At 48.1% G+C, this 15,397-nt stretch overlaps 5 protein-coding genes across 5 annotated transcripts; 3 read left to right on the top strand and 2 right to left on the bottom strand.

The window, feature by feature from the left end:
• Positions 1-383: 383 nt before the first annotated feature.
• Positions 384-2,651, top strand: HER10_EVM0007824 (uncharacterized protein). The gene is made up of 7 exons (XM_035477368.1): positions 384-578; positions 638-881; positions 940-1,029; positions 1,110-1,321; positions 1,389-1,863; positions 1,927-2,168; positions 2,260-2,651. The coding sequence occupies exons 1-7, from the start codon at positions 414-416 to the stop codon at positions 2,491-2,493; spliced, it is 1,662 nt and encodes a 553-aa protein (XP_035335112.1). The 5' UTR covers positions 384-413; the 3' UTR covers positions 2,494-2,651.
• Positions 2,652-4,337: 1,686 nt separating this feature from the next.
• On the bottom strand, positions 4,338-7,039 carry HER10_EVM0005103 (uncharacterized protein; the record flags this gene model as incomplete). Its single annotated transcript, XM_035474728.1, has 9 exons — positions 6,878-7,039; positions 6,682-6,804; positions 6,503-6,606; positions 6,241-6,441; positions 5,634-6,184; positions 5,306-5,579; positions 5,060-5,235; positions 4,821-5,004; positions 4,338-4,765 (listed from the first exon to the last, which is right to left on the bottom strand). Exons 1-9 carry the CDS (start codon positions 6,934-6,936, stop codon positions 4,338-4,340), a joined length of 2,100 nt encoding a protein of 699 aa, XP_035334923.1. The 5' UTR covers positions 6,937-7,039.
• A 3,912-nt stretch (positions 7,040-10,951) lies between these two features.
• On the bottom strand, positions 10,952-12,104 carry HER10_EVM0002009 (alpha-ketoglutarate-dependent 2; the record flags this gene model as incomplete). The annotated part of the gene is made up of 5 exons (XM_035471739.1): positions 10,952-11,011; positions 11,080-11,466; positions 11,517-11,595; positions 11,653-11,825; positions 11,883-12,104. 5 exons carry the CDS (start codon positions 12,102-12,104, stop codon positions 10,952-10,954), a joined length of 921 nt encoding a protein of 306 aa, XP_035334690.1.
• Positions 12,105-12,390: 286 nt separating this feature from the next.
• HER10_EVM0009242 (uncharacterized protein) lies at positions 12,391-12,935 on the top strand (the record flags this gene model as incomplete). Its single annotated transcript, XM_035478734.1, has 2 exons — positions 12,391-12,818; positions 12,872-12,935. The coding sequence occupies 2 exons, from the start codon at positions 12,391-12,393 to the stop codon at positions 12,933-12,935; spliced, it is 492 nt and encodes a 163-aa protein (XP_035335221.1).
• Positions 12,936-14,015: 1,080 nt separating this feature from the next.
• HER10_EVM0006067 (uncharacterized protein) lies at positions 14,016-15,039 on the top strand (the record flags this gene model as incomplete). Its single annotated transcript, XM_035475664.1, has 5 exons — positions 14,016-14,095; positions 14,160-14,262; positions 14,323-14,435; positions 14,514-14,827; positions 14,897-15,039. 5 exons carry the CDS (start codon positions 14,016-14,018, stop codon positions 15,037-15,039), a joined length of 753 nt encoding a protein of 250 aa, XP_035334993.1.
• Between the last annotated feature and the right edge of the window lie 358 nt (positions 15,040-15,397).

Raw genomic sequence — 15,397 nt, 5'->3', positions numbered from 1 at the left:
GGCACAGAGTGTTAGTGACATACCAAGTAATCAACTAGATGACAAACTCTCCTGGGGGCGCTCTCCCTTCCCTGACTATCATCGGATGCGTTTCCCGTAGCGGCACTCAGGTTGTGGAGGGACGGTCCATCAACCCTTCAACAGAGGACATGCGTCGTAAACGGGCAAAGGGCAGGAGTATCTCGCATATTGACTTGGCGCATGCCGCCGGCGGGATAACATGCCACTTTCTAATTGCCGATGATAACAACCAGCCGAACACGTTTTGCTATCTCCCTTAAGCTGGCAGTAACGTGATGTGGATTTCGCGGATTGCGGCAACACATAAGACGGGTCCCCGATTTCCCGCCTTCCGACTGACCATGATTTACCATCCGCTTTCCACACACTGAGTCTTCCTGACCGGCTATACGATGTCGCATCTTACATCATCCTTTCCCATCAGCAATGATGACAAGTTGGGGGATGAAAAGACCGGCGTGCAAGACCTGCAACCCACGCGTAGTATTGTTGTGGGTCAGGTTGAAGACGACCGAAACGGCGAGTTCCATAGGTCCATTTCTCCGCGTCAAATTCATGTCAGTCTTCAATACAGGCGAGAAGCCATTCGCGAAAGCTCAACTCACTATGAAAATAGATTATCTCTCTTGGCTCCAACATCGGAAGCGGCGTCTTTATCGCAACTGGCAAGGCTTTAGCTACTGGAGGCCCCGGCAATATGGTCATTGCATATTTTTTGGTGTGCAGTTGTGTTTGGGCCGTCCTTCAATCACTTTCCGAAATGACAATTGCTTTTCCGGTATCCGGTAACTATATAGACTACGCTGACCGCTGGGTCGATCCAGCATTGGCGTTTGGTGCTGGGTTCGCTGAATGGCTTGGTGAGTGAGACAAAAGGCGATCCTGATTGAGACCTTGCTGTTACTAACATTCGAGAAGGATGGGCCGCGATAGTAGCAGCTGAAGCGGGATTCTTCCACGTTCTCCTTCGATTCTGGGCCCCAGAATCGTTTCCACAAGCGGCAACTAGTAAGTCTCGCGCGTATACGTTTGATCTGAATGCCAACTACTCTACTTGGCGTTGAATTGAAGCTGATTTTCCTCATCAGTTTCTTTGTTCTTATTCGCGTGCTTCGTCATCTTCCTTCTTCCCAACAAAGCCTTCGCCTGGTTTGAATATGTCACGTCCATAATCAAAATCTTCCTCTTCCTGATCATAATTATACTCTCACTAGCGTTGGTTCTTGGAGCCGGGCCAAACGGTTATCTGCACCGGGGAGAAACCTGGACAAGGCTGCCGCCATTTCTCAACGGATTCACCGTAAGCACTGACTTCAGTTCTTGGCAATGAAATTGGATGCAGCTAATATCTAAGTACATGTGTACAGGGATTCGCGAATTGTGCCCTACTAGCAACATGGGCCGTTGGCGACCAAGTTTTCGTCGGCATCATGGGAGGCGAGGCGAATAGTCCTCGCTTTTCAATGGCCCATGCAACAAAGCTCGTCCCATTCCGAGTCAACTTCATTTACATGCTTAGTGTCATATTCATTACAATTTTGGTACCCTCGGACGATGAAAGGCTGCTGGGTGGCAGTAGTGTTTCTGCATCTCCTTTTGTTATCGCTGTAGAGAGCTCTGGAATTCGTGGCATATCCTCGCTCCTGAATGCTGGGATGATGTGTGGAGTTCTAGCAATCGCCGCCGAATCAGTATACTTGTCGTCTAGAGTCCTGCGCTCTATGTCGCATCAGAAACTTATCTCAGGTCGCCTGGCCAGAGTCGACGACAAGGGTCGGCCGAGGCTGGCGCTGCTCGTGACGTGCGTCGTTGCCGCTGTGCTGTCGTACATACAGCTGTCGGGTAAGTGTCATGAGACTGAAAGCAGAGTGTTCTGATTGCGAATTCCTGCTAACATACTTATAGGGGATGGTATCAAGGTCTTGAACTGGTTGGTTTCGATCACTAGTGCGTCTTTCTTCACCAATTGGATCATCATCTCCTTCACCAATTGGCGATTCAGATGCGCCATCAAGGCACAAGGGGACCTTCTTTTTTCGCAGACATATGCGTGGGAATCATATGCATGGCCTTTGGCTCCTGCCTGGTTAATGCTCGTTTCATTGATTCTACTGGCTTCGTGTCTAGCCTGCGGCATCAACCCTATCGTAAGTGATTTCAGATTTCGATGCAAGATATCGTTGATTTCCTATGTCTTCTCACTTCTGTCCTACAAAGATGCTGACTGGGTTATCTTAGGGTGGCGGGGGGTTCACGGCGGAGAACTTTTTCCAATACACCATCGGACTCATTCTCATCCTCGGTGCAACGCTTGGATACAAGATTATCTATAGAACACCCTGGCGTGATCCGAATTCAGCAGACTGCATCACTGGTCGGCGAGAGCTGTCACCTGAGGAGATAAAGCAACTGGACGAATATTACAAGCAGCCGAAGATCAGAAGATTCTTCAGCTACGTACAATTGTGGTAAGCCCATGGGCTAAACAAGCTTGTGATTGATAATAGCAGAGGAGTGTCTATGCTAGATTGATCTAGAGAGTAGCTAAATAACCACCTTATCTTGAAGCTTAATCATTTCGTGTATGAGGTCCCTCAGCCTTCGAACATTGCTAAACGAACTTGGCCACCTTTACAGTTTTCCCAAATCAATCACTTATACGTGGCTTTGGACTACGATGCACCCAGTCGTGTTGGAACCACCTAGGTAGATAGCCAAAGTTGGGCGACTGGATGTACTCATTTGCCTATGATACTTCATGCAGTAACAGAACCGAGATTCTACTTGTCGGCTTGATGTGAAGTGAGGCACGCCTGGCAAACCGACCGGTAAGTTTGTGTGGCACAGCGGAATTTGGAATAACCACAGTATCGCAAAGCTCTTTCTGTTTCACTGTCAACGGCTTCGGATTTGGGCACATCGTCACACAGTTGGCTGTTGAAGATGCCGTGCCGGTAGTACTAGGTGTTCGACATTGGTGGGCTTGGGTGCCAAAACCGGCCAAGGTATCGTTGATTGGCGCCCAGCAAATGATGAGATATCGTGGATGCCGCCAGGTTATTGGGTGTGGTAGGACTGCCGGTTTTCGGATAGACATACCACTCTCGTCGTGGGTGATGTTGAAGCGGGGGGTGATTCTCGGGAAACGCATCCGATTTCCCATTGCAAGACTGTGGCGTCACTGCTTTGGTCTACGGACCCAGTTCCCGGTGACTTCTCCCCCGCACATTGCATTTGTTTCACGGTCGAGGCACGACGGGCAATCCTTGTCGATCGCGCTGGAGCTCCGTCGAAGCAAGGTACAAATATCATGATGGTCACAAACTAGGTAGTCGGGCTGACTGACCCATTCATCACCCTATCGCCGACAACGTCTCCCTCATCTAGACAGTTACTGTTCCTTCCAATGGCATCATCTCCAATCTCCCCAGAGACCTTTCATGTCCCACCCACCCCTCATTCTCCAAATTCCAAATTCCCTGTCATTGTGTATAGAAACGCGCTGGAGAACAAAACAGTGGAAGGCGCTTTAGAGGCGATCAACACCTCGGAGTGGGTCAAGGGGGGTCACTGGAAGATCGCCAACGAAACACTCGCAGCTACTCCCCATTATCATTTGACAACACACGAGGCATACACTGTCTTACATGGCAGCGGCACATATGTTCTTGGGAAATCTCCTCTTGACGCAGACACCGATGAGCTCGGCAACCCTGTGGGTGTCGAATTTGTTGCTCGTGCTGGGGACGTCTTCGCATGGCCAGTAAGTTACTAAACATCGGCAGAACCCGATCAGGATCTGAGCTACTTATACCAACTTCTTTATTTTAGGCAGGAGTGACACACTTTGTCAGGGAATCTGAGGATGACTATGAGATAATTGGGTTCTATGCTTTGGTAAGGACTACTTCAACATCGCTTCCAATCATACGATATGTGCATAAGGAGCTGACGAGGTTTTGAGACGGGTTTCAACTCTAGGGAAGAGCCTTATGATATGGAGTATGCATTGGATTCAGTTCAGGAAACAGACGAGAAACGGGGAAGGTGCGAGAAGGTCCCTGGCCCGATTAAGGATCCGTTATATGGAGAAGGAGGGCCGATGCCATCTCTGTGGAAGAAAAATGATTCTTGATCTTTACAAAAGTGTGTTGTGCGCAAGCAAGACACCATAGGCGGGAAATGATTCCAGGGAATCTGAACAGACATACTTTCAATTGACCAAGATGCACACTATATTCAACTTATGGCCACTTTGTGTTCCTCCTAGACAATATTGATGTGTATCGTAGGTCTGGTTGACTTGCTGCTGTCCGCTAACCTTCAGCCACGGGAAAATCCCAGCTCAAGCTCTCAGGATCCAGCGAGTTAGCGATATCAATCAGAAGGTCTGTGCTAAGCTCGGCCTCCATCGCCAGGCTTTGCTCAAATTCTAAACCTAGGGCCTGGTCTGTTGGGTATAAAGCAACATCATTTGTAGAGGCAGTACGCTGTGTCCCATGAATTTGGGCTGGGACTTCTTCGCCTGCATTGAGATGGCGAAGATAATTATCAAGCTGCCTCAGTTCAGATGAGATCATTCCTGCGATCTTACTACCGTGAGAGCTCATTTCTTCGAGAATGAGGAACACCCGTTGGGACCATGCTGCTTGGTCGGAAATCAAAGTCGGCTCAATGGCTGCAGCCATAGACATGGCGACTGCAGCTGTTGATGTAGCATCCAGATCAAATGTCAGGAAGCTTTCTGTGATCCATCAAATGAGCTACTTCTTCTTGTAAAGAATAATTGAGCAACTTACCCAGTAAACCATGACTCAACAATCTCAATAAGATTTTGATTATCTGTCGCGAAGAATCTGTGCAAACCTGTAGTAAGCTTCTGATGCTATCGGAATGCAGCCACTGCATCAGCACTGCTTCAGATTGGCCGAGTTTGCACTGTAGGAATATGAATAATAGCGGTCTGGTGGTTAGAACGATGCACTTCGTATAGGCCAAGTTAGCATTCTCTCTATACCGAAGTTTGATGTCTCCATACTTGGTGGTACTGAAGATGCAAATGTGCCGAGACACGGGAGACTCCGGATGTGTTCTCACTGGAGTCTATGTCAAACAAACCATGGAGGTCGGTGGCGAGGCCTGCTATACTTTGGAGAACAGCCTTTGTGGCACCCAAGTAGCGACTGTCGAGCTGTCCTTCAATGCCGTAAACAGCTAGTGCAAGATGTTAGCCACCAGAGCGATGGTAGTAAGCTCAAGGTGAGTACATGACTCTTCGCCTTACTCTGATGGATCTGCCCCAGTACCTGCGCCAACTTGATCTGTATGTGCAAAGCGCTGGTTCTTTGTGCTTGCTCGTAAAATATGGGGAACGGTGTGCAGACGCACTCATCCGAGATGAACATAGGCACTCCCATAAGTGCTGACATTTGACGCTCCAAGACATATATTGTCCACCATACTAGCCTGCACCTCTGAACATATGTCTCGTTTAGGTGGTGGCTCTGCATCTCGGTATGTAGGCCATGTTCAAACGCTGTGCTAAGTGCCTGTCCAATCTGGAAGAGGTTTATCAGAAGCTGAGGTCAGAAATAGAGGCATGGCTTACCAACATATCGATAAGCGGCGGGCCGACAGCTGATGCAGTGAAGATACAGCGAGGTACAGCAAATTACCTGCATCCTTTCTATATAGTCACACTCGAAGAAGGTGAAGTCCGGCATAAGCTTCATAGCTTGCACAAACAGGTCTGCCCCAGGAGGTTGGTGTGACTTTGATGTCTGTACAATAAACGCCTTGCCGAATGCTAGTAGAATGAGGTAATGAACAAACCACAGCCGGGGGACCTTTGACTGATCCGCGGCACTTGCGTGGAATGTGGCAAAATGCTCCATGAAACTTTCCTCTTCAAACAGATAGAACAGCCGGCAGCAGTGAAACTTGACGGAATTAATCAGATAGATTGCAAAATCCTGAGTTGGCAAACTGGCAAGGCTGAAATCATCCCCTGGAGATGGAATTCGGCCTCCATCCCACTTCAAGTCGTAAACCTTTCCGTCAAAGAATAGGTTCTCTGGGGACAAGGCAGTGCCGGTGATTGCTTCATGGGTCATAGATAAAACCCGTCGGTTGAAAGCCCAATTGGAAGACGTTCCCATAAATACTGATTAGGCAAGCATTAGCGTACTGCGCCGGAAAAACCTGGCGCCTCAGACGTACCGGGAGTACCACTAGGACCAGGAACCCAGTCTATTGTATGGAACGCAAGTGGATTTGTGAGCGGTGCCTCGTTTGTGGGCACATGAACGCCAAGAGATGAAGCAAGTACAGTCGAAGATGAGGGCGTAATAGGGAAAATGGTTCCCACTGTTCGGTCCTGTGTCGAAAGATAACTTTCAGTGGCGTCGTCAGGGATTTCGACTGTATTATCTGTTAGTATTTGATCTTGAGCGTAGTTATTGAAAGAACAGTCTGCTCTGACGAGTTTTGTCGTTTGAATGTTCATCCAATGGCGGGTCTTGTGAGACCATCAAAGATGCTCGCCGCTCGGATGCGGCCAGCTTTTCTTGCAAGTCGCTGATGTACCTAGAGCCATTTCGTGAGTGAACCGAGTACTAGTAGTTTGATATCAGAAGTAAATCGACCAGACTAAAGTTTTACCTCCTGGTGACCACCACCTTTTGCGACTCGTCAGGAAAGACGCAATCCTGCTCTCTCTTGCTACATTGTTGACAGGGGTCTGAACCCGAGCATTTAATCTTTTGATCGCGGCATCTTGTGCAGCTTCGCAGCCGAAGAATCGTCAACAAACATGACCGATCAAGTCCCGTTGACAGGAGCAGCCATGATAACTTACGCTTTCGGTGTGCGCCTTTTCGAGGCACGGTTTCTCCCAACAACGGTCCTTGCTGACATTGCCGGACTCAATTTTCTTTGGCTTTGACAGTCATATGAACAACACTGCGTATAACAGCTACTTGATGTTTGCGCAAGAACGATAGGAAGACGATGATATGATGACTCGAAGATGATAGATGCGATAAATAGGCGGCTTTGTGGGTGGGGTTCCTTTATCTCGGAGGATAACACCCCCACTTGACATGTATCCGACTATGCGTCCCCACAGCATCTCCCCGGCTGGATGCGAACCCCGCTCTCGGGACTGAGCCCGGCGCTGAGCGTAATGTGGAAAGTATCCCCGGATCCGTGCTAGATCTCAACTAAGAATGATAGCACGAAGATACATCACCGGGAGCATAGACGCCGCGACAGGATATTTGGTCGAATTTGTGGAATTTCCCTCGGTGATATCGCCCGCTTGCGAATCTTGTACCCAAGTCCACTACTAGAATCGCCAGATTATTCGAGTTTTCCCGTGCCGTAGGTATAGCCTGTTGGTCAACAGAGTCCAAACCAGAACTACGTGGATAACTCAGCATGTGGAATTTGAACTATGGCTGTCTTTCTAAAGCTTCACAGAACTTATTGCCGGTTTTCCGTTGACCTGATGCAAACTTTGAGCAATCATGACCATGCAGATCTTTTGTGATCTGAGCCACATCGATTGTCTTGCATATATCTGCCCGATCGATCCGTTGTTCTAGTCATGGTTCATGAGAACTCACTTATCAAATCTTACAGCCCTGTCATTATGTAAGTAACGATAGGAAAAAGATAAACATGAACCAAATTAATCAATAAAACTATTTTAAAGACGGCCTTCAGGTGTAATGGTAATGTCAATTGATGGAGGTCACTTCTTACAACAGACTCAACTTATAGGAGCTGGTCAAAGTGAAGGATGAAAAGCACAGATGGCAACGAGTTCCCTTTCTAAGGCCCAAGCCTCTATAAGCGATCCTAATTTCAATCTAATTCTAAGTCTGATTCAAGTCCTACTTCAAGTCTGTAATACCACTTGAGGTTCCCAGATCAACTCATGGCCAACGCAATACCGTCAAAGGTATATCGAGAACGACGTGAACACTAAGACTAGAAGACAAAAGAGGATTGCTGTGAAGGCCTCTATGTTTGGAGCTCGTATATTTGACAATGGCGGCCTGATAATTGATGTTAGATCATCTTGGGTAAGACCAGAATTTGAACCGAAGCTTACTATCGAGTTGCATCATAACAGATACGGACAAATGCCTACTTGGGGCAGCCGATACCCAGACCAGTATCAAATGTGCAGCAGTCCGCGCCACAGGTATTGGAGTGGGATTCAGGGCAAATTGTGCCTTGCGGGAAGTTAATATAACCGCCTTGCCTGACTCTTGCGTCGTTATCGCGATAACAGCAGTTCTCGACAGTCTTCTTATTCCAGTTGCAGTATGCTGAAGCTTCGCCAAAGAAGCCAAAAGCAGCAATAGCGACCGTGAAAATGGTTGAGGTATGCATAGTGAGGTTTACGGAATTGGAGATATGCCGTTGAGAAGAGAGAAGTAAAAGAAAGACTTTTGTAAAAGTGAGAACGAAAGTGAAGACCGAAGTGATGATTGTCAATGAAGGTTGTGGCGATGATGGAAATGATTATCGATGGATAGTTGTGTGTTCTTATATTTATTATAATCATGACTCTGGGAGAGGCGCAAGTGGGTGCTTCGCAGGAATTCAGTCAGGCGAATTTAGCAATAATCTGCCCTGGATGGAATGGGAAGGGTAAACTTTGTTATTTCGGGAAAGTTTGACATGTATTATCGAAGTCCATGGTCCACAAAGTCTAGGCTCAATGAAGGAGTATAGACAACATGCGAGCTGTGTTGAGCAAAGCCCTTTCGATAAATCCTGCCTTCAGTTCTCCATACTGATGCCAAGGTTTCACGTCCCACGATGATATTTATAGTATGTATCTCCAAAGCACTGGGCGAAAGTTGAGGCCTCGAGTCAGGTCCCTATTTTCTTCATGGCCCTACTTTGTCATCCCTCTTCCCCTCCAACCTCCTTCTCCTGGTCAAACTTGAAATCTTCACAGCTGCGAAGGGCCCGCACAACCTGACTGCAGCTGACCCAAGGTATAGCTTTGTGCTGTTGTGAAGGACGTTCAGAGTTTCTGGTTCATCGCATTGGTGCTTGAATCGGTGTCTGTTGAAAGCTCGAAAGTAAGCTATCCCACCGGGTACACAAATTCTGCCCTGAGGTGCCGGCCCGGTGTATTACATGGGTCAACTAGGGAGTAGACGTGTTAGGGACGTGCCATGGGCATGGGCAGAGCACATGCTTTATCTCCCGGGCATTTAGCCTCTAACATTGCCAAGATCATTTTGTCGTACGGAGTATCCGTAGGCGAAATGACCTGCGGCCTTTTTTCACCGGAAGAGAAGGTAAGCAACACTCTAGAGGAATCAGGACACGAAAGATATTGCTCAGAGTCTGAATGAAAAATGATAAACTGCTAGTAGGTGGTTAAGTTTAACGGGGACCGGAGAAAGTGTTGCTTTGAGCCTTGACAGCAGGTATTGCTAATGCCTTCTGGTCCGAAGATTCATTTTTTATAATCTCGAGCATTTAATTGTGGTTAGTTGTTTGACCGCCTCTCGTGGTTACTACATGAAGTGGTTATTTGCCCAGAAGGGCAGGGCGTATTGTCTCCGGTTCCGCTGGCTGATTCATGGACATGAGCTTGTGATCTCGCTCCTCAGGGCTCATTTAATATGAGAGATGAGTTTAAATAGTATTGTCGTTACATGTGACCTCACAAAGTAGAGCTTGGCTCTAGTCGTAGACCTAGCGAATGATTGATACCCTGTCTCTGGTTCCTGCTCCCCGTACCCCCTTTTTCTTTAAGTCTCCAAATACGGTGGCCGAGTTCGGGCTGCTTCTAACCTTCCATATGCTCACTATAATCGAAGGATTTGGTGTCGTGTAGGCGGGTGTGCGGGTGTTAGCAGGAGGTGTAGTGGGAGTTATATCTTCCTAGGCAGAAAAAACTCGAACAGGGCAACGCCAAGGTGCATCTACAGATTGACAGGAACATCTAGAGATAGCTGCCGGTTTGGTACCTGCTATAATCCCAGAGCAAAATATATCGCAATTAAACAAGATACTAAAGATTTGGCTTCGGTTAGAACACATTACAAACAGCAGTGCTAATGTAGGGCCTGATACCCCACGCCTCTCGTTTGCGACATATGGAGATTGGTCGCAGCACTAGAAAGCATGGCAAACGTCTATGGGATGCCTGATAACGCGGTCCCATCGATGATGTGACTGCTATCCGCTGTGAATAGCCATACCGGCGTCTTCAAGCCTAAGTAACCCATGTAGCATGATATGAGTGACACGCCCGTATCTTATTTCAGAAGTGCGGTGGTGCAGAAACACCAGTAAGCCCGCATTGCCCCTCGGAGCCACCGAGACTGGGCACGGGATTTTGCCCGTGCTTTCAAGTGGACCACTAATGGCCAGAGCCAGAAGGTTCGCCTTCAGTATGTGTCGACGGGGTTCGCCGTTGCTTGGACACTGTACCGCTAGTCCATCAGGCTGACTCTCGGGTCGCACCAAGGATCTGGCGTCAGGATAGACGTGAATCGCTGGCGCACTAGTCGCGGTGCGTAGGGGCTTCGGACCCGGCACGTCGCACGATCGCTAGAGACGCATGTTGGCTAGCTTCAATTGTGATTTTGGACGGCCTACTAATCGTATGATCCGAGAAGACACGACGCGCTGCACTTATTCAATATTCAACATTCTCAATGCTTGCCAAACTAATTTACGCGTTCATGAACCATTAGCTCCTCCTCGCTTACACCAAATGCTAGAGGCCCGTCATCGATTACGGTGGCTCGACGCACATCACGCGCAGTCATCTCGGCGTTGTAGGGGTTCGCGCGATGCATGGATTTTCTGTTAGTTGTTCAGTGTAAGCATACTGTGCCATCTCAGTTGTTCTAGGAATGAAACAATAGTACAGGGCAGAGGGACAACACACTCACCGATTATCCCACCACACCATATCACCACCTTCCAACCACTCCATACTGAAAACATACTAGTAGGGGTCAGCATTTTCGATCCATTGAAGCTAATTTAAGCTTCATCGGTGTTCTTCAGGATTACCTTGGACTGTGTGCAGTGATTGATGAGCTCCCAAATCAACTTCTGACTCTCTTCAAAGCCGCGCCCTACGACGAGCTTGGCGTGCGCGGCCAGATACAGCGTCTTTCTCCCATCCGGGCCAACCTGAACGAGTCGGTGATACGCCGACTTTTCAGCGGCCCGCTCATTTTCTAGGGGCTGTGCAAAGGCCTGTGGAGAGGCAAGACGGCGTGAGTGCCACAAATCATGCTCAATGATCAGATCCTCCAACTCGTCTTTCTTGGATTCTGAGAGATCTGCATATGCTCGCGCCGTGTCGGCAAAATGCGTCCACGAGCCGCCTCTGGCTGGGCTGCCGTGGGATAAAAGCAGCGAGTACTTCGAGCGGTGCTGGTGAAATGAAGAGTCCTGTTTCTGTGAGTTGTGTGACGAGGCCATGTGACAATGTCTGGACTGACTGTATGCCACAAAGCATTGCCTAAGCTATGATCCCAACGTCTCTGATTAGGCTGTACAATGGTTCCATCGAGATTGATACTGCACAATAGTCAGTCCCCTGTTTATAGAACATTGTCAAGCCTAGCTTCATCATACTTGCTGACGTCCCACAATAGCGGATCACCTATGCGGTCGTTCTCAATGCCGTAGAAGAAAGGGTTGATCTCAAGCTCCCGGCCCAGCCTCTTAGCAAAGGCTATGTGGCCTTTGTTGTCCAGTCCAGTCTTGCGGAAGATCAGGATGCCGTAATTATCTATAACCCTTTTGAGCTGTTCAGAATATCAAAAGGTCAGCAAAGTTCGGTTGTCTCAATCAGAAGCGCTCACCTTTTCGATGTCATCGGCAGGAAGTGGACGGGACCAATCAATCCCATCAATCTTTGCACCAAATGATGAAATCCCATCATGTAATACGGGAGTGATGAGAATATGCCCGTCCTGAATCGGCTGGTGGTTGCCACCGCGGCTCTCGGCACTTGGTTGTTTGGAAGGTGGGAACGTGTTCGGATACGTCCGCGGGAGACTCTGGATCATCTTAATGGCCGACATGATGGCGCTAGGGTAGCCTACTGCGTAGCTCTAGACATAAAGTTATCAGATGGAGTGAGCTTCATCGCTAGAACTCTGGTGATTATATCTCACACACGAGTCTCCACTTAGCCAGCGGCTCAGTTGCCGACTAGACCGATGATGCAGAGGCCGACCGAACCGATAGGGCCTAAGCCTGCATCGAACAGACACACAAAGTCCGCGTACTGCTTGAACCTTTGAGTACTGCTTCATTACAATTCTGTCAGTGAACTTTGAGCCACGCCACTCAAACTACCGTCGCAAAATGACATCTCAGGACAAAATTCTTATTACAGCTGGACCGTACCAGTTCCTGGCCGCCTTTGAGCCGGCGGCTCCTAAGACGGTATCGGTGTTTCGAAAACTACTACCGTACCGACAACAAGTCATTCACGTCCGTTGGAGCGGCGAAGCGGTTTGGGTGCCGCTGGGGGATCAGGATCTTGGCCTGACGTTTGAGAACCACACGAGCCACCCCAGTGCCGGCCAGATTCTTTTCTACCCCGGAGGCTATTCTGAGACGGAGCTTCTCTTCTGCTACGGCGGTGTATCGTTCGCGAGCAAGATGGGTGCCTTATCTGCAAATCACTTCTTGACAATTACCGAAGGTGGTGAGAATCTTAGGCCGTTGGGCCAGCTAGTCCTTTGGCAAGGCGCACAAGACGTTCTTTTCGAGTTAGCAGACGAGGAAAGGTTCGTTATCCTTGAACTTAACCGATGGCGTTGAACTGACATATTCTATCCAGAACTGCCACATTCAGGAGGGAACAACTGAACGGCCAGAAAAATTCAAAAATCTCCAAGTTGTAGAGGTTGAGGATTCACGTATAGTGGATGTCATTCGGGATTGTGCATATTAGATTTCTACATTACGCGAAAAGATGGCCGAGATTCTATAGGGTGCTCTCCGGTTACTTGTTCTATCAAGAAGGCACCTTGCAGAGTCTTTTGGACAGATAAAATTTATCACGAATACAGTTGAAGTGTGCCTAGCCATTCATGTTCACAAATTTTTTTATCACTGTTTCAACGGTAGCAGACTAACGACAAGTTGCTACGTCGACTATTACCGGCGTTATGGACGCGACCCATTGAGTGCAGCCTGAGAGCATTATTCACCCGAGCCAGGGTGAAGTCCCAAGACTAGATGTGTACCTTGTCCTGTCAGACAGTCGTACTGGCTATCTTCGAAATGGAGCTTCTAAATTCCAAATGACGGAAGGAAATCTAACTTGATAAGCACTGCCGGTTGATAAGGCCTATCGGCCCCGTCGGCTCCGTCGGCAAGCGGGCCGATTGATTAGATACCGAGCCCCACCCTTCACGCAAAGAGTGCCTAACCTCATTATCTTTGTATGATGGCCCAGCTTAACTTGGCCCAACGTCAAAGGTCTATTAATTAATTGCCAAAACGTATTGTTCGATAAACAACATCATTAGAATTACGTCCTTGTTCTACACCAAGACGATCACAATGGGCCTGATACTGAATCCTGGGGCTTATGGACCCTTACCGACCTTCTTCAATGAAAAGCAAGAAATCGACTACGAATCGTATGAGAAGCATCTACTCAGTTAGCCATCACTACCACCCCGAGTACGAGTTCTGACTAACCAGCAACTACGCAAGATCTTGCTAGAAGAGGAATCAGTAGGTTATCAATAACAACCTATCAATCCACTAGATAAAGTACCCAGCATTGACTCATCTAGATCCTGTGTGCGCGGGGTCGCTTGGCGAAGCAGTACATTTGGTATGCATAGAGACTCTAGATGATACTTCATCCCAGGGTACGATTCTCTAATCATCGAGATGCATAGTCTCCAGAGGAAAGAGTGGATCTCATCAGATTCATACGACGCACACTCGACGATGCTGGCTTGACGGACATGCCCATTGTGGCAGGTGTGGGCGGTTCAAGTACCAGAGAGACAGTTCAACTCGCACATGCGGCTGGCAATGCCGGGGCGTATGTACTGCGCATCGATTATTTATATCCCCCGTATTTTTCTGCTAAGATGTGCACCCGACAGAGATGCAGGTCTAGTCATCCTTCCTGCTTATTACGCTGCAAGCTTGAGCACCGACCAGGACCAGATCATTCAGTATTACGTCGATATCTGCAAGGAATCGCCTGTGGGTGCCTCTGACACTGAATGATTCAAATCCTTGGTAAAGATTCCCTGACACTGCCAGATTCCACTCTTTCTATACAACTTCCCAGCGAATGCGGGAGGATTGGACATGTCATCGGCTGTAATCGAGGCTGTGATACGCCAGGCACCTAACTTGTGCGGCGTCAAACTCACGTACGTGATAATGTGGTACTTAATGTGGTACCCATGTTTTCTTGTGGCCTCTAGAATACTTATTATCGTCTCGGGTAGCTGTGGCGGTAGTGTTTCGAAGTTGGTCCGCCTCTCATCCTTTATCAATAACGAGCCGTCGGTCAATACATGCCGGCCATATCCATTCCTTCTCTTGGATGGGCTGATCTCTGATCTGACACCGTGGATGAAAAGTGGCGGCCATGGCACCGTCAGCGGCATACCCAACTTTGCCCCGGCTGCTTCTATGCGGCTGTGGGCACTCCTGAGCAAGCCCAATCCGACAGAAGATGAAAGACAAGAAGCAGATAAGATTCAATCCATTCTGTCTAATGCTGATGTGGCAGCTGTGCCTGCAGGTGTAAGGGGAATGAGTAAGTTGTCACTTTTGAGTTCAAAGTGAAGATGAATTGTGTTACTCTTGCTGACACTAGCCTGTGAAGAATATGTTTTACACAAGCTACATGGGTATGGGATAGACCCCAGACGGCCCTTGTTGAAACTGGGAGAAACTGAAGGAGAAAGGTTGATGTCACAATTTGAAGAAATGATTCAATTGGAGGCAAAGTACTCCAAGACGGCGTAGCCTATAGATCAAGGGATTAATGGTATGACACAACGGCTTTGTGAAACAATGTCATTCCATGTCCTTGAGTGTCTACAATCTAAGCTTAGGCCACTGACAGATGCTCGAGTCTCCATAGTGCGTGTGGGCAGTTTTCACTGATAAAACAATGTGAATGAGAATTTTCTGACTTGCGCAAAACCTCAAGTGTTGTCACATCACTGCTTGGATCAGTCATGTTATTGAGCATTGTTATTAAGCTTGACATTACCAACAAGACATCATGAAACTAGTGCTGATGTGGGACAACATCATCGCGCGCTGAAAGGTGTATGGTGACATGATTTGAAAAGATTAACATTGGATTTGATTAAGTTGC

The sequence above is a fragment of the Colletotrichum scovillei genome (assembly GCF_011075155.1).
Source record: "Colletotrichum scovillei strain TJNH1 chromosome Unknown Contig00004, whole genome shotgun sequence".
NCBI classification, from domain to species: domain Eukaryota; kingdom Fungi; phylum Ascomycota; class Sordariomycetes; order Glomerellales; family Glomerellaceae; genus Colletotrichum; species Colletotrichum scovillei.
Note: the sequence above shows the minus strand (reverse complement) of the source record. Positions and strands in the feature narration are given on the sequence as shown.

Coding starts and splice junctions, on each gene's coding strand:
- HER10_EVM0007824 (XM_035477368.1), top strand. CDS start 414: ATGTCGCATCTTACATCATCCTTTCCCATCAGCAATGATGACAAGTTG. Junction 579..637: donor TTTCTCCGCGTCAAATTCAT/GTCAGTCTTCAA, acceptor CTATGAAAATAG/ATTATCTCTCTTGGCTCCAA. Junction 1,864..1,926: donor GTCGTACATACAGCTGTCGG/GTAAGTGTCATG, acceptor ACATACTTATAG/GGGATGGTATCAAGGTCTTG.